The 18,366-nt window shown below is 55.5% G+C and overlaps 1 protein-coding gene across 3 annotated transcripts in view; it reads right to left on the reverse strand.

Moving 5' to 3' along the window:
- The window catches only part of NCOR2 (nuclear receptor corepressor 2), a 161,922-nt gene that overhangs the window by 60,706 nt on the left and 82,850 nt on the right, over window positions 1–18,366 (reverse strand). For all 3 annotated transcript variants that reach the window (XM_008585917.1, XM_008585916.1, XM_008585915.1), the window contains exons 14-16: window positions 14,351–14,487; window positions 12,311–12,483; window positions 9,488–9,550 (exon numbers count right to left, since the gene is read on the reverse strand). In XM_008585917.1, coding sequence (XP_008584139.1) covers window positions 9,488–9,550; window positions 12,311–12,483; window positions 14,351–14,487 — 373 coding nt within the window. The remainder of the gene's footprint in view (window positions 1–9,487; window positions 9,551–12,310; window positions 12,484–14,350; window positions 14,488–18,366) is intronic.

The following is an 18,366-nucleotide window of genomic DNA, read 5'->3' on the forward strand; positions in this document are numbered from 1 at the left end:
GGAGGGAGGGAAGGAGGGAGGGAAGGAGGGAGGGGGAGGGACGGCGGGTGGAGGCTGGCTCGAAAAGGGCGGGGAGGAAGCTCCGTGCGCCCGCCGTGGTGGCCCAGGGTTCCTTGCCGCCACCCTGATGCTGCCCCCCACAGCTGCTGTGGGCATGTGGTGCCCTTCCCCAAGAGGGGGCAGGCGGCGTGAGGTTGTCAGTTGTGTGCGTGGGGTGCCCCTGTGCCAGCTGTCACCAGGGTGCAGTGTCCACGGCTCCTCCAGCACCAACGTGCCCAATGTGGACACTCAGCGAGGAAGCCCCCAGATCCCTGAGCTGGGCAAAATCCAAAGACCCAAGCCCACTGGGGCAGCCATGTCCCCAAGCAGCCTGGCTGTGCCCCTGGGCTCGGCTCTGATCTTTCTGCTGCTTGCCTGACCCAGCGAGACGCGTCAGGACTGAATGTGACCTCCAGACGGAGGCTCGCAGGAGCAGGCAGCGGGCGGGGGAGCGTGGCAGAGGCCCAGGTTCAGAAGGGGCGGGCCAACTTGGCACTGGCTTCCCCCTCCCTCTCTCCCCATCCGTGGCGGTGGCGGCGTCAGCAGTGGTAAGAACAGATGAGGGTTCCAGAAAAACAGAGCTTCTCCACCCCCAGCAGACAGGGAGCAAACAGCCTCTTCCGCTGTCATCCCCCATCCTCCGTGCCAGTTCCACCTGTGGTCTGCCCCCCACCCAGCCTGATGCTGCCACGGCTGGCCGGGCCCTCTGTGGGGGACTGTGGGTGGGCAGGGCTGGCTTCACATTCCACGGAGGAAGCTTAGGATTTGAGGAGCTTCTTCTGAGTGCAAATGACAGCTCCAAACATTTACAGTGGGTGGGAGGGTTTGGGGTCCCCAAAGGGCTCTCTGCTGCCTGAGGGTCTTGGGACCATGGCTGCCTCTCTCCTCCCTCTCTGAGACAACCCCAACAGCCATATCAGCCTGCTCCCCATAAACACCTGCAGAAATGTCCCAGGGGCTCCCAGGAGGTTGAAAGTTAACTGAGCTGAACTTTGGAGCTAGATCAAGGTCACGACCGATTTCTCTGACTCTGGGATCATTAACCTGCTCTTCCCTTTAACCCTCAGCCTTTCCAGCCTGCCTACTGAAACCTGGGGAGCAACAGGCATCTCCAGGGCTCCCCTGCACCCCTGGCCTGTGCCCCCAGCCCTCGCCCTGGGGAACAATGCCAGGGGAGGGCAGCAAATCCCCACTGTCTCAGGGATCCAGGCCTTTCTGCCCAAGTCCCCCAATCGAGTCCCACAATCCTTTCTCTGCAGGGGAGGTCTGAGTGAGCTTTTAAGGATGCCAGTCCAATCATGTCACTCCTCTGATTAAAATCTTCCAATGATGACCTGAAGCTCTTAGAATAAAATCCAAAGGCCTCAGCATGGCCCATGAGGCTCTGCAGTACCAACCCCACTCACCTGTCCTGCCACCTCCCCCCTCGCCCCTTGCTCATTCACTGGAGCCATAAGGGTCTTTTATTCCGAGCCTGCGAGTGTGCCCCGGGGCTTTTGCACTAGGTATTCCTGCTGGCTGCATAGCTTTCTCTCAGATCTGCCTCTGTCCTCCTTCTAGTCCTGGATCAAGTGATACCTCCTCCGAAAAGCCTTCCTTGATCACACCCTCCAAAGTGGTCTCGCCAGCCACCCTGCTGTCCTGGGGTTTTAGCAAATCAGTAGCACTCATTGCCCCTGGCACTCGCTCCTTTCTTCCACTGCTTACTGACCACCGTGTCCCTCCACCCATGGGGTGCTGCATGTGCAGGAGGCACTCGGCAAATGAACAAAGCTTCAGACACCCCAAGCATCTGGGTCTGGGGCCTGCTGGGTGTCCTATAGGCATCTCTGCCACCTCTCTGGGGCTCCTGGGAAGAAGCTTCCAAGTGAAGAGGGGGCTGTGAGTTTAGCCCTGCAGGGAGTCCCAGGCCCTCTCCACAAGGGGCTGGAGTGCCCCCCTTGACACCCAGGAGCATGCTCCACACACGCTCTACACCAGGGCCAAGACGGCAGATTCTGCCAATGTGCCCTGTGGTCTGGATTCCCCAACCCCACTTCTAATTTCTAAGGAAGGCATTTCTCCTGAAGAGTCAGGAGGCAGGAACTAGAAGTGAAATTGAGACCAAGACCGGAAGTCAAGGTCTGAGTCACAGACTTGGAGTAGAGAAGGGGGCAACAGAGCGTGGGGGGCCGCAAGGGTTGGGGCAAGAGGGGTGTCTCAGTGTGGTGGCTTGGGGGGCTTGGCCACTCACAGGGATAGCTTCCCATGCACCATTCAGGGCCCATGATGAGCTGCTCTCGTGGGAGCTGTGCACCGGCCGCAGAGGCCTAAGTTCCCATCCTGGGTTCTTCCCCAAGCTACTACCCTCTCATATCTCTGCAAACCTGCACCAGCAGCCAACTAGCACTCTCAGGCACTGCATCACCCTCCATCTGTGTCCCAGGAATGTCACAGATGCTCTCTCTGGAATCCAGCCCCCACCCCAGAATGACACTCACTCTTCTGAGTCCAGCCAGCCACATCCAACCCTGAAGTTTCCTGCTCCTTCCATGAAGAATCACAGGCTGCCTGTGAGAAAAACCATCCAGCCGTCTTAGGCCTGAGTCATGCCACTTCCTCATTTCAGAAACCCCAAGCCCTGGGTGGGTTCCACAGGGACGCAGCCATCCGGTTGGCATCCTTGCCAAGGACCTACTGCATGCTGTGCCAGAGCTTCCAAAGCTACTGCAAGTCCTGAAATCCCACTGGGATGTTGGCTAGAGAACTTCACAGCTGAACTTTATAACTTGCCTACCACCTTTCCATCTACTCTTTTTAAAAGTAGTCTTGATACCTGCTTTAGCCTCAGCTTCAGCAATTATATCTGCAAATCATAGACACGATGTGTACTGGCTACACCTTTTCCTAGTACATGATACTGTATATACTCATTAAGATGAACTAGAGCCACTTGTATATGACCTAGTGCTGCCTTGCCTACCGCTTCGGGAAAATGCCATATTATACTTTCAACGTCAGGATTTCCTACAAAGCAAAGGAAAGTGTAAACCCCCAAGGCTGAGGGATCAGACTGCCCCCTCCATGTGCCACTTCCACTATAACGTGTTCTGAGAGCACAGGCTGTTCACTCAGCCTCTGGGCCTCAGTTTCCCCATTTGCAAAGTAGAGGTCACATGCATATGCCTTTGCGCATGGGCGTGGTGTGGACCCACCGCATCAGTGGGCACCGGCGATGTGATAACAGGCATCGCTGCCATTGTGCCAATTGCCATATGTCTCTTTCTCTGAGTCAGGACCGATGTGGATGCTGATGTGTGGATTTCTCCTGGAGTGAGGGTGGGCTGGTGGATGCGGACCTTATCTTCAGGGGTGCTGATGAGGAGCAAGGGCGTAGTCTAGAGCCTGCCCCTGTGTCTAGCTATACTCCCAGTTCATGCAGAAACCCCAACTTTTTCCTCCTTCTGAACCATGACACCAGACCGTTTTCCAAACAGTTGGTCAGGTCAAGGGGCCCCAGCCACGGCTCCTCCACAGTGATCCCTCTCCAGCCCAAAGGTGGTAAAAGCCCTGTGGATGCTAGCCCTAGGGCACAGCACTGTCTTTTCTAACCACCCTGCACACCAACGCCACCTAGAGGCATCAACCCTCCTCAATTACCTACTCACAGCATTGGCCCCTGCCTCCTGCCGGCTCCCTACACCCAGCAAGTGGCTCGGTAGACCTGAATGCAGGTGCACCAGCCTCCAGTCCTGTGCACTAACCATGTTCTCGGCGGGTGTGCGTACTGCAGTCCATGCCAAGCACACAGGCCATTCCTCTTCTATGGACCCCATAGTGGAGGCATGGCAAGGCTTTGGCAATGGACACAGAGTTGGGGAGGTCCCACTTTCCCAGGCTCCATGGCTGGGGCTCACACCTCTTCTCCCCAGCCTTAGACACTGCATCCATAAAAGTGTATTAAACCAGCCCACCTGCATGGCACACAGTTCCTCCCTCGCTCCTCACGAGAGGGAAGGTAGCCACCAAGAAGAGCTGGCCTGGAGTTGCTGGGGACAACCTCCGGAATCTGTCTGGGCTTGCCTGCCTCACGCTCTCTCCCCTCACCAGGCAGAACCCGGGAGGCGAGGGAAGGTCTGGTACCACGGAGGTGGGCCAGAGCCTATTCCTGGTCTATAACGGTGTGACAGGGGCTTCCCTACTCCCTCCACAGCTGGTTCTCTGCCCACCAGAGAAGGGGGCTGGAGGCTGGGAGAAGCTGCTGGCAGAGCCCTGGGCCTCCGGCACAGCTGGGTCAAGACTCCGAGTCAGGCCAGGCTGACCTTTCCCAGGGGAACTAAGTCCCTCACCCCAGCCTAGTGCCTGCCCTGCCCCTCCCTCCCAGAATGGCGCTGGGCCCAAGGGCAGGCAGCCAGTTTCCTGGGGCTGCCCGATTCCTGGGGAGGCTGCTTCCTGCACATGCTCAGTCCCCACCCAGTGTGAGCCACAGGGCAGGCAGCCCTGACCACATGCACAGAGAAGGGAAGGCCCCCACTGGCCCACCTGTGACCCTGTGGCCATCATGTCCCCTGCTCCTCCCCAATGGCCCCCCATGCTTTTAGAATAACATCCAAACTCCATCCTATAGCTGGCAAGGCCTACCTCTCTCTCCACATTCTCCAGGTATGAACCCATGACCACGCTGCCCCTGCCATGTGGAACACCTTTGCACATGCCGTTCCCTCCAGTGGGATGTCCTTCTCTCCCTCATTATCTGGTTAACAGCTGCCACGCCCATGGACTAACTTATTCAATCCTCACGCCAGCTCCATTTCTACTCTGCAACCAAACTGCCTGGTTCAAATCCCAGCTCCACCACAGCTCCACAGCTATGTGACCTTGGGTAGCTCACTAAACCTCTCTGTGCCTCAGTTTCCTCATCTGAATAAAGGAATTAATAACAGCACCTGCCTCATAAGGTTCGTGGGGATGAAGTGACTTCATCCATGTAAAGCACTTAGTAGTTCCTGGCACCCAGAAAGTGCTCGATAGTGTTACTGAGTGTCACTCATTAGTATTTCATGCTTTGAATGTCAGCCCAACGGCCCCTGCCTCAGGGGAGCCCTCTCGGACCAGGTGGAATCCCCTCTAATTGTCATCGTACATTTGCATGGCAGATTACTCACTCCAACCCCCTTCCTGGAGGTGCAGATGGGGTGCAGTTACCTACACTGGGTCAGACCCCATAAGAGGCAGAGCCGGAACTTGAATCCAGGAAGAAAGGCGCCACAGCCTGTGTGCTGAACTGTGGTCCTGCCACTTCTCAGTGTCTTCTATATAATATTTATTTGGCTCATTCCACCCTTATAACACTCCTGGGAAGAGTGTTATCCCAACTTCATTTTAGAGAATGAGGGAAACTGAGGCTGAAACAGGAATGGACCAGGCCAAGGTCCCGGGGCTAAGGAGCTGACTGTAGCTGCAAATGGTGATGGAGAACTCAGTACTCATAAGGCATCACCACCCTGAGCTCTTCTTCTGTTTACTTTCACCAAAATCCAGTAAAGGTGGGTGTGCTGGGTTGGCTAGAACCTGTGGATGTGACCGTATTCGGAAAAGGGGTCTTTGCAGATGTGATCAGCTTACGTCAAAGAAATATTGGATTGGGGCGGGTCCTTACAGGAAGAGAGACTTCTGGACAGAGATATTCGGGAGGAGGCCGTGGGAAGACACTGGCAGGATGGGGGTGATGCGGCTACTATCCGAGGCCATCAAGGGCTGCCGGCACCCACCAGAGGCTGGAAGAGGTGAGGCAGGGTCCTCCCTGAGAGCCTCTGGAGGGGACACAGCCCTGCTGATACCTTGACTTTGGACTTCTGGGCTCCAGAACAGTGAGAGAATAAATTTCTGTTGTTTTAAGCCACACAATCTGTGGTCCCTTGTTACAGCAGCCCTGGGAGACTAATACTGTAGGTGCTTTTATTCCCACTGTACAGATCAAGAAATGGAGGCACAGAGAGGCTGGCTGACTTGCTTGAGGTCACAGAGCCAAAAAGTCCAGAGGCTGAGATCTGATTTCTCTCTGGGGATGGGGGATTCTATGCAGCTCAACTTTCAAGGCCATGCTAGTCTTCCCAGATGCTTCAGGCAGGCTCAAGGGTCTAAAGGCCCTGGGGACACCTGGCTGCTTCCCTCCCCAGGCTCCTTGAGGGAGGGGCTGAGCTGGCTCATTCCTGAGTACCCCTACCCCATGCAGGGCAAGTCACTATGTCAACTTAAATGACAGGTAAAGGACAGGTGGATGCCATCTGCCTTGGCACAGCTGGTCCTTGGGTCCTTTTCCTGACTCTGGGTTTCTGAGGTCTGGGCAGGGGGCTCCAGAACATTCCTAGCTTCCCCACCCCCTGCCGCTATGGAGGAGTCGCAGGGAGCAGCCAGCACCTGCCTCCCCGCCCCCGCCTCCTCACAGCCATTAGCAGCCACCCTGAGCGGTAATTGTCCAGATTGCTGTAATTCACGGCAGACGGGCACGCTGGCGCTCCTGGCATTATTACAAATGTCACTGAGCAGGGCCTCAGTGCGTGCGGCCCCCAGAGGACTCTCTTGCTGCTGTCTCCGTGGGCAGGACCTGGGATGAGCTCACTGCCATTGCTGAGGACCCACCTTGAGATGGTGGGGCACACTCCCATCCCAGCTGGTGAGTCATCCCCGCATCCTCCCAACCTCCGGATCTGCCCTTCCAGAAGGGAGACAGAGGGCCCCAGGGACGGGGCTGCAGTGACAACATGACACACGAGAGGGGACTGAATGGCAGTGGTGGGGCACACTCCCATCCCAGCTGGTGAGTCATCCCCGCATCCTCCCAACCTCCGGATCTGCCCTTCCAGAAGGGAGACAGAGGGCAATGGGGAGGGCCCCAGGGACGGGGCTGCAGTGACAACATGACACACGAGAGGGGACTGAATGGCAGTGGGACTATGGGCCAGACATGCTGGGACATCCATGTGGAGTCCCCCAGTGGGTGGATTCTTGGGGAATCTCATGCCAATGGGCCGAGATCCCGAAGCCTCATGAGTGGTTAAAAAACACACAATTTTACATGAATGTTCACAGCAGCACTATTCACAACAGCCAGAGGTGGAAATAGCCCACATGTCCATCAACAGATGAACAGGCAAACAAGAGTGGTCCATCTACACAACAAAATATTATCTAGTCACAAAAAGCTATGTGGATAAACCTCAAAAACGTGATGTTACGTGACAGAAGCCAGGCACAAAAGCCCACACATGATATGATTCCATTCACAGGAAACGTCCAGAACAGGCCAATCCACAAAGACGGAAAGCACGTTGGTGGTTGCCAGAGCTGGTGGGGCTGGGGGCAGAGGTGGTGGGGAGTGACTGCTGACGGGTATGGGATTTCCATTTGGGGTGATAAAAAGTTCTAGAACTACATAGTGGTGATGGTTGCACAGCACTGTGGATGTACTTAATGCCACTGAACTGTTCATTTTTAAATGGCTAAAATGATAAATTTTGTTATGCATATTTTACCAAAATTAAATAAAAGGGGGAAAAATCATGCACTTTCAATAAAGCTTCTTTTATACCCACAGTGAAATCCACACCATAAACTACAAAGTGGACATGAAAGAGAAAAAAAAAAAATGACAATGTGGCCCCCTTGGGGCTGACAGCACCCCCCATGCCCTGACAGTAAGAGACAATACACCCAGACCCCTCCAGTAGTGCCCCTCTGAGCCACTGAGAACAGAACCTCAGGCTGCTAGAGGAGCCGGGTCAGCCCCTCTCCCTTCAGAATGATGTTGAGGGTCCCTCTGGGTCCTTCCTCCAGGCCTACCTCAGCCTGAGGGCTGGGGGCTTCGGAGGAAAGAGTCTAGGTAGATAGAGGAGAAGAATGCCTGGAAACAACCCCGAGGTAAAGGGGCAGGGGTCCCAGGATGAGGGTCAGGGGACGAGAAGGGTCTTCTCAGGTCAGTGGCTGCTCCTGGGCATTTCTGAAATCCAGGGCCCAATGTGTGGGACCCCCAGCACCCCATCCCCACTGCAGGGTGTGGGTGGGGGCAGGGCCCAGACAACCTGAGGTCCAGATGCTCTCAAACACACCTGCCCAGTACGCCTGTGCCCTTCGCTGTAAAGGCCATTTGTTCTCTCTGAGTCACAACCCGGAGCTTTTACACAAAGAACTTGCATGTCAGAGATGGGGCCTCCGCCTGGGTAGAACCCTGAGGACCATGAGCGAGGAAGCCCCCCCAACACCAGCTCCAGGGCCAGGGGTGATCCCTAGCCTTGGCTCCTCCTCCATACAACAGGGAAGGGGATGGGGACAGGCCACACTCCTCAGGGCTGTGGTCAACGTAAACGAGAGCAAGCAGGTAAGATGGGGTCCCCCTGTCTCAGCATCACTGTGAGTGCCGCCAAGAGCCCCTCACTGAGCACAGGTGGGGAAGGGGGACAGGCTGGTGCATGTCCCAAAGACACAAAGGAGAGAGAGAGGCAGGCAGTGAAACTGACACAGCTCAGCCCTGACGGAGGCCCAGCCCACCCTCAGGACCCACAACACCTGGTTCCCTACGACTTCTCACAGCCAACCTGGACGCCCCTCCCACTTCACACATGTGCAAACTGAAGCCCAGAAACGGGCCACCAGCTAGGAAGTGAGGGACTTGGCTATTCCGGCTCCAGTAAACATGCCTGGGCTTCCAGGGAAGCGGCGGGGTCAGCACCGCAGCACCTGGCTGCCCGCCACCCTAACCCTGCCTTGCCAGAGACGGTACAGCAAGAGGGCTCAGGCTGGGGAAGCATTGGACAGCCCCCGCCCAGCCACACGGCACGTCACAGGTCACCTGCAAGCTGTCAATGGCTCTGCTCCCAACACCAGTACCACGAGCAGCTACCACAACTGTCCCCAACAGTCCAAACACCCCCATCCACTCTGGAACCCGTCGTCTCGATCGGGATATTCAAACCTGAGATGGATATGCAGAGCCATCAACACATTTGAGCTCCACATAGGAGCCTTTGGGGCTCCACATAGGAGCTGGATACCTGTGTGAGGGCCAAAAACCCTGAGGGACTCACAGACCCAATGACCCCCCATGGTGCCACCTGCAAGCTCTGACCTCTCCTTGAGGTGCCCAGGTGTGCTGCCACCACAGAGGTCACCCAGAGCCACTCAACCGACTGCAAAAACAGCATGAGCTGCATGTCTCTGAGCTGTGCCTGATGTCACCCAGACCAAAGCCCAACGACGCGGCCACACAGACCCATTCTCTGGAAGGTAACACTGAGTCTCCAAGAAGAGAAAAACAATCTGAGAAGACCCTGGAACCAGAGCCTGGCCCTGCAGACTGCGCCACAGCTCTCCATTCAAGGCCAGGTGTGTCAACAACATTCTCCCCAATAGCCAAGCTTCAGGCACCTGGGACGCAAACCGAGGATGCCCCAAGTCGCTGGAAATCCCTCACCTTTCTTGGCTGTTTCCATTTCTTCTTCGGTCCAGCGAGAGCTCTCATTCATCTCCATCGAAGCTGAAAAGAGAGATCCAAACTGGCTGGCAGGGCCACGAGAGGCGGCACTTTCTCTGCCTCCTGTGCTGATGGGCTTTTCTCTCCCCCGAGCAGGGGAGGGAACGAGCGAGGCCTCAATGGCATCTCTGCAGGGCTCTAAATCCCACAGAGAGGCCACATCTCAGACACCCCTTTCTGGCCAATACCCGCTGCAGGCCCGATTCCAAGCCTTCACGCCAGGCTGGGCAGCATGCTGAGTTCTACTCACTCAGACCCAACCTCCACATGGCCCACAGAGGTGGGAGGACATGCAATTGTCCTGTTTTACAGATGGGGAAACTGAGGCGGTCAAGGGCTTTGGCTGTGACAGCTGACTCTGCATGTGCTTTGCTGGGAAGGGGGTGGCCCACATGGTGACAGCGTGAGGGAGGGAGGACGAGAGATCTGAGCTGCGGATGGGCAGGGATCTTGTCTAACTGTGGCCTCCTTTGGAGCCCAGATCATCTTTGCCATGGGGAGGGGTGGTAGGCGTGGTGGAGAGGACTGTCCTGTGCTTTGTAGGATGTTTCTCAGCATCCCTGGACTCTGCCCACTAGATGCCAGCAGCTCCCACTCCAATGATGACAATGAAAAATGTGTCCACACAGTGCCAGATGTCCCCTGCGGGTAAGTCCCCTGGTTGAGAACGTCTGCTCTGGATGTTAGTTACTCTATTTTCCCCTCAATTCATCTAGTACAAGGATGGGGCTTCTGTTATTTAGAAGGGACAAGGCCTGGCCCTGGGGTTGGGTAGGGGTGGCCAGGTCTGTGCTGTGAGACTATTTTTGAGCTATCTTCTGAATCCCCCTAGATGTGAGCCCTGGTCCTTCCCTTCAAGTTGCTTAAGACCCATGAGGGGTGGGCACGAGAGAAGTCAGCTTCATGGACTCAGTACCTGCAACAGCGCTGGGCACAGAGCATGTGCTCCACAAAGTCTGGCTGAGGAGTGGAGGAAGGTTCCGGCAGGAGGGACAAGCAGCTCAAGCCAGGAGAGGGAGGCAGTCCCCACACCCATGGGCAGCCTCCATCGCCCCTGACAGGTGAGAGCCGCCCCAGCCTCCCCCGTCCCTGCTGCCATGGTCTGGCTCCCTATAGGATCTCCCCAACTCCCCCTTCCTTCCCATGGGATCCCAGAGGGAGGCTGTGAAAGCCTGAGCGGGAGGTGGGAGGTGCTGAACAGCCTGTGGGAGGGCCCAGGGTTGTGCTTTCCACCCTGTAGTCCAGCTCCAGCATCGGCCTGGGGTCTGAGAGGACCATGCCTAGAGATCAGGCACGCTAGTATGCTGCCAAAGGGAGCCCTTCTGCTCTGGGCCTCCAGGTACGCCACCACCAAGGGGCAGCCACCAAACGCCTACAGGAGCTTCATGGGATTTATGCCCAATGGGGCTGGGTTCGAATCCTAACTACTTCTGGACTTTAGGGAGGCAACGTACCTTCTCTAAGCTTCAAGTAGCCCATTTAGGAAATGGGTCCAAACTCTCTCTCATGGTAAGAGAGGATGGGTGCCTGGCCCCAGAGGATGGTGGGGTCTGTGAGCAGGGAACCATCACCTCCCTCCACTCCATCCCGGGACAGAGCCCTGGTGGCTATGGCCTCAGCCCCGTGTCCTCTGCAGAGGGCTAGCCCCAAAATAGGTCCAGAGACACATCGGCTACCCCTGTGGCAGACCCTGGGAACTGCTATTCCATTCATCTCTTTTTTCTGCCCCCCTATTTGGGAGAGGAGTGGGGGCAGAGTACCTGGGGATGTACACTCCTCTCAGCAGAAGGAGAAACTGAGGCCCACAGAGGTGAAGGTACAAACTGAGATGCCTACCAGGGCTGGAGACAGGTGGGGACAGTTAGCGTCCATGTCCTTCTAAAATGGGGTTGCTGCTACTCCGCTCCCAACAACTGCTACCTTGTGGAAATGTGGGCCAAGTGTGACTTTTTTAAATTTCTGATTAAAAAACTAAAAAAACAGAACTAGTGGTGGTCTGGATTTTTATGTAACATCTCCCAGTTCTGAAATCATGACAGCTGACAGCCACCGAGCTCTTCCCACACCCTAGGCACCATTCTAGGCTCTCTGCACAGAGGAAGTCAACTTAACTCTCTCCCTCTACCTTGGATTGAGTGTTCCCCCAAAACTTGATCCCCACTGTAACTGATCACGGTGGGAAATCCCACTGTGGTAATTGAAAGGTGGAGACTTGAAGAAGTGATTAGATTGTAGGACCGTGCCATAGTGAATGGATTAATAATGGTGGTCATGGGTGTGGTGTGGGGGCTTAAAAAGGAAAGTGAATGAGGTTAGTCTCTCTGCTCCACCATTTTTGCAATGTGATACTCTACAGTCACTGTTGCCACCACCAAGGCTCTCACCAGATGTGTTCCTTGGACTTTGGACTTCCCAGCCTCAGAAACTGTAAGCAACAAATTTCGTTTTCTTTATAAATTACTCAACGCCAAGTATTTTGTTATAAACAATGGAAATGGACTAACACACCCTCATCCTGTGGTTGAAGGTAACCACTGAGATTTCTCCCACAATGCAGATGAGGACACTGAGGCACAGAGAGGTTAAGGAACTCACCCCAGATCACACAGCAAGTGCATTAGCTAACGCTGGGATTTGAACCCCAATCGTGCCTCAACCCACCCATCAGCTGCTGCCAATTAACATGAATTTTATAAAAGTTCCCTGCAGGCAAGTCTGCTGTGCCTGCATCCCCCTCCCCAAATCCCTGGACCCCTGGCTCACCCAGCTCGGCACTCTGTTGAGGGGTAACGGTCTCCTCATTGTTGGCCTCATTGGCCATCGAGCGGGTGATGCGGCCCTTGCGTCTCCCCTGGCTGTTGGCGGTTTTGCGGCCTTTGGAGGCCGCCGCCTCCTTCTCATCGTTGTCCTCCCCAGAGGTGTCGTCTGCCTTCTCCCTGAAGGCAGAGGGAGACAGGGATGTCTGAGCCAGGGAACCAAAGGGCAGTTGGAAGAGACCTTTTCTTTAGCTCGAACTGCTCTGGCTTGTAGCTATTTATTATGTGCAGTGAGATGCCAGGAAAGAGGGGAACAGCTCGGGACAAGGGCTAGCCAATAGCCATCTGCAAGGTTCCTTACTCACCAGATGCGAGAGTACAGCAGGTAGCTGTAGGAGACAGGGATGTCTGAGCCAGGGAACCAAAGGGCAGTTGGAAGAGACCTTTTCTTTAGCTCAAACTGCTCTGGCTTGTAGCTATTTATTATGTGCAGTGAGATGCCAGGAAAGAGGGGAACAGCTCGGGACAAGGGTTAGCCAATAGCCATCTGCAAGGTTCCTTACTCACCAGATGCGAGAGTACAGCAGGTAGCTGTCTGCAATGCCACTACACTTATCACCAGGGGGGTGTGAGCTAGGCCATCAACCACTGTATTCACCAAATAAGGGGATGTGGGCTGGTAGTTAACTGGATGGCCATTTTATTCACCAAATGGGAGGTCCTGAGAGCTTTTCTGCAAGGCTGCTTTATTTGCCCAGTAACGGTTTGGGCTGGTGGCTCCCTGTGTGTACCAAACAGACAGGTACTCTCTGCTATGTGTCTGTGAGGCTATCTGACTAACTGAATGGGGATGTGGGCTGGTAGCAATCTACAAGGGTACTTTGTTACCCAAAGAATACAGGTCGAATATCCCTTATCTAAAATGCTGGGGACCAAAGTATTTCAGATTTCAGATTTTTCAGATTTTGGAATATTTGCAGAACACACACTGGTTGAGCACCCCTAATCCCGAAATCCAAAATGGGAAATGCTCCAATGAGCATTTCCTTTGAGCGTCATGTTGGTGTTCAAACAGTTTTGGAGTTTAGAGCATTTTGGATTTCAGTTTTTCAGATTATGGATGCTCAACCTATAATTCCAGAAGGGCTCTGTAAAGGGCAATACCTTTGCTTTTGTATCAGCAAGGGGCCCTGTGCCCTGAGGAGTATGCAAGAGGAAGGTCTGCTAGTTTTGTGCAGGCCTGAGACGTGTGGGGATGCACGTGACCTCAACACCCGGAGCCAGAGCTTTCTCAGAGGCCGACTCAGGAGAGTTCACAGCAGGAGGCTCAGATTTATCACCTCCGCCTTCCATTCATCTTCCTGAAAGGCCCTTGCTGGAACCGTCTGGGAGACAGGGTAACAAAGCCAGATGTTCTCTGAAGCCACATTCCTGGGCCCATTACAGTACCTGGCACTGCTAATCGTGCCCGCCCCACCCCCCTTCCATCTGGCTGTGTTCCCGCAGCCCCTGGCAGGCACGGGAGGCTGTCACGGCCCCGAGGTGAGGCTGTGCCTTGATCTGCAAGAACTCACACTGACATCGATAATTCTAAAGGTGAGAACAGCCGCCTGCTGCATACCTAGCCCTTCCCAAGCTCCTCTAATACCCCGCGTCCCCCTCCTGGCCCCTCAGGAGACTCTGCCAAGGAGGCGGTGGAGGCAGAGTTCCAAAGTCATTGCCTGGATTTATTAGCTCAAGAGTAGAGCTCAAATGTGCTATCAGTCTCTAAAGTCTCTGGAGGGGTTAGGAAAGAAAGGGAGGGCGGGAGGAGGAGGGGGGAGTGGGAGGAGGAGGAGGGGGATGAGCTGGCTTCTGGAACGGGGGCTGTCAGGGGAAGACAGAGCAGAAACACCTCCCTCTCCCTGGCAGGGAACCAGCGGATGCCACATCGCCCTGTCCTCTTGCAGCTCTACAAAGTGTCACCCCACAGGGTCCCTGAGCACCAAACGTGGCATTTAGACTACAGGGGCCCTGGGGGGCAGCCAGGCCCCAGGGCTGGTCTTACTTGCTGAGCTCCTCCTTGTCCTCCTTGTTCTCCACATCAGGCTTCTCCTCCTCCTTCTCAGCCTCCTTCTCCTTCTCCTCCTTCTCCTCCTGGCTGCTCCGGGGCATCTGCTGCTGCTGCTGCTGCTGTTGCTGCTGCTGTTGGGCCCCAGGGGAGGGCAGGGAAGTGGGGAGAAGAAAACCGTGAGGCAGGTGAACCTGTGCACCTGGGCTCAGCGGGAGCCAGGGGAGAAGGAGGGGAAACGTAACAGAGCCAGCCCAGGAGAGGTGCCCAGCACTGCAGGGAGTGGGGACTCTGGGAACCTAGGGCCCAGCTGGCGTGAGCTGGGGACAGGCAAGGGCCTGGGGCAGCAAGAGTCAGGGGTGAGGTGTAGGAGGTGCTGGTATCAAATGCTCTGGGTTTGATTCATGCCTTTTCCACTTAGTGGCTGTGTGACCTTGGATGAAGGTCTTAACCTCTCTGTGCTCTGATTTCTTCATCTTGAAAACAGGGGTATTCGGCATGCTTATGCCTCAGCCAGGGGCTGGGAGGTTGAAATGAGATAATCATTACTGAGCATTTAGAACAGAGTCTGACACAGATGTTTACGTGAGGCAGAAGCGATCCACGCCAGAGGGAGGGGCCAAGCAAACATCGGGAATCTGGGGACACACCCCTGACGCCCCAACCCTGCCCTGCCCTTGACAAAGCTCAGGCCCCCTCTCTAAGCCTCAGTCTCCAACTCTGGAAATTGGGCAAGTGGAGGGGAGGAGATGGCCCCAACTCCCCAGAGCTACTGGGAAGGCCCCAGGCCTGTCTGAAGGCAGATGCTGCTGGGCCAATGGCCCATTCTTGCTGCCAGCCCTGAGGGGAGGAGAACCAGCCCATTTTACAGGGCAGATCATGGAGGCTAAGCCACTTCCTCACTCAGGCTCTTTCTTTCCCGTCCTTCCCCAGCCTACCCTGTCACACTAGACCTGCGGACCCTCCCTCACTAAGACAGGGGAGGAAGTGTGGGCAGCCAGTGCCTTCCAGCACCACCTCCTGACTTCCTTTCTGTCCCGCCTGATTTCATTTAAGGCACACACTGATTTTCTTGGCCACCCCAAGGTCCTCTCTGTAGGCAGCTGCCAAACCAGACCATCTTTCCATCCCGCTGAGCCAAGTGAAATAAAAATAAACCCATCGAAAAGCCTTTTAATGCATACCAGGGGCACAGTTGTACCAATTTCCAAACCAGGGAGAAAGAAATCCAGGCAGATGAAAAAGGTGGGGGCCAGGGGGTGTGAGCAAGAGAGTTCCCTTCCCCTGTCCTCCCTTCCCTCCAGGAGCTGACACCCGTCCAACACTCAGGCTACTTGCTCTCTCCTCACATAGGATGAAGCCGAAAACAGGGAACAGCCACAGCATTCTGGGGACGCTGGACCTTCACAGGTAACCACAGGCTCTCCGAGGCTGTAGCCACAGCCACCCCAGAGCCTCCTGGCTGGGATCTGCTCCCTCTTGCCCCCAAGAATACCCCTGTGGTCTGTAAGAGAAGGAGGTGAGGGGCAGCACGGCCTGGCTTGGAATGGCCCCTGCCCCACCCATGTCACTGCTGACTCCCTGACAGGTGGCCTGGTGTCCTTGAATGAGCCTATTCACCCCCTCCTGACCTCAAACTCTACAGTTTAACCTTTAAACAGCCAGGAGCAGTGGTGCCTCTCACACATGATGGGTGAAGCCTCTTTTAGAGCTGGCCCAGCAGGTGAGAGCTGAGGCAGAAAGCTTTTCCAGTTTGTCCCAACAGTGTCCCTTCCTCTCCACAGGTGCTCAACGTGAGTAGAGGTGGCAAGTTGAAAACCAGGACCCAGGGAGGGAGGGGGTGGTGTGGGCTGCCTGGCGAGGATGCCGTCTGCACCAGTCACACCTCCCAAGTTTCAGCACAGCGGGGACCCCATGCCCAGGGCTGGGGCTTTCCAATCACAGTGGCTTGGTGTCTCCTGAGTTCTTGGCGTCTATGCCAAGCACTCCCGACCTGGGCTGCAGCATCACTCTCAAAGCTTTTCCCTCCATCTCTCTTCAACCCCTGGATCTACGTTGATCGGGGCTCCATGACCCCTTGGGGCCTCACCCATGGACCACAAAGCAGGCTAATTAATGTCTGCCCTTGCACGGCCAGTTCATGAGCTCTATATCCACCGAGACTATGGGTAGCACCCTCCAGCCCTGCTCAACAGTCCTGGTTGCAGAGGGAACAGCTTGGGAGGGTGCATCTGTGCCGGGCCCTGAGCTCAGCACTTGCCTGTTGCAGCCCGCCTGAGTTCTCTGCAAAGCTTTACCGAAGAAGGATGCTGCCATAGAAGAGAAAATCTTTACAGATACCTGAGGCCCACATTGCCCACACGCTCACTACACTCCTGACACTGTGCTGTGTGCTTTATATCAATCGGCTCCCAACCCCCCAGAAGTCCTGAAAGTAATGATGAAGATGAAAATACCAACATCAATGGTGACCTGGAGGGATGTCCACGGGGGCAACCCCATCCCCTGAACCATGCCAAGCGCTTTGCATACAGTATCCTGTTGAATGCCTTGAACTAACCTGAGAAATAAAGGGACAGTGATCATTGCTCCCATTTCACAGAGGAGAAAACTGAGGCTCAGAGAGGCACAGCCTCAAGGTCAAAACAAGGAAGGTTGATGACCCAGGGTCTAGGGGCTGTGATCCGGCCATCCCCAAAGCTTTGGCTGAGAGTCTCACCCAACCCCCTGCCCAGGATCTGGGGTCCAGGTTCTGTGGGCATGCCCACCCCACAGTATTCCACTTGGCACCCACTCAAGACTCTTCAAGCCTCTGCCTGGGCCTGCTCATACCCCCCGCCCCCAACGGTCACCATCAACATGGCATTATCACCATTATAATGGCTGAAAGCACTCTGTGCCAGGCAGTGTTCTATGTGCCTCAACTGTCTCTCTCTCCCTCCCCCACCAGTCAATTTTACAGAAGAGGAAACTAAGGCATAGAGAGGGTAGGCAATAAGGCTGCTAAACAGCCAGGCCAGGATTCGAACCTGGGTCCCAAGTTCTGCCTGAATCCCAACTATGCCTGGCCCCCCTGCCCTGGCCTGCCTCCCTCACTCCTGCCTGCCCCTGTGCCCTGGGGCAGACTCCCCCGAGCCTATGTCATCTCACAGGAGGTCAGAGGTCCCAATCAGCACTGGAACCCAGTCATGATTTCTGTCCTTTCCCCACCAGGTGTGCAGCCCTAGCAGCAGGCCTGGCTACTGCTCTTCCTCCTCCTGACACAGTAATGACTCCCACCATGCCCTCTGGGAGGAGCGGGCACAGCGACACCCATTAGCCCACCACCTTCCAGGCCACCCTGGAGCTGTGGCATAGAGCCGTGGATGGGTTCCTCGTGTCTTGTGGCCTGAACTCCAGCCCCTGTGGAGAGGCATCCCTGCACCCCCAGCTGAGTGACTGGAGAGGAAGAAGATGAAAGGGAGAAATACCAGCACAGCCCTGGCCTTAAAATGTGCTTTCAAGCAGGAGAGACCTGGCAGCCTTAACGACGAATATCTGCCTGGCCTCGCAGGGGTGCACGGAGGAGGCCAATGGACTGATTTAGGGCCGCTCCTACTCATTCCTGGGAGATTTATGCAGACAGAGGAGGCCCCAGCTAACAGCTCCCCACGGTCAGAGGCTCAATCTCATAAAGCCTTCTCTGCTTTATGGTAGCAAACACGACATCCCGCTCAACACAGGATTCACACAGACTAGGGCGCACTTCTGGTTCTCAGGGCCATCCACAGACTTGCAGAACTGCACTTTCTGGATGTCACGGGCATTTGAGAGCCCTGGTTCTCAAGGCGGGATGGCTGCACATTCGGATGGCCTGGGGAGCTCTGCAAATCCTGACAGCCAGGCCACACTTTGCACCAGTGACATCAGTATCTCTGGGTGGAGACTCAGACATCAGCATTTTCAAATTCCAGGTTATTCCAATGTGCAGCCAAGTTGGAGAACTGGTGCTTTACCAGGGGCTGGCAAACTTT

The sequence above is a fragment of the Galeopterus variegatus genome, unplaced genomic scaffold (assembly GCF_000696425.1).
Source record: "Galeopterus variegatus unplaced genomic scaffold, G_variegatus-3.0.2 Scaffold3754, whole genome shotgun sequence".
Classification (NCBI taxonomy): Eukaryota; Metazoa; Chordata; class Mammalia; order Dermoptera; family Cynocephalidae; genus Galeopterus; species Galeopterus variegatus.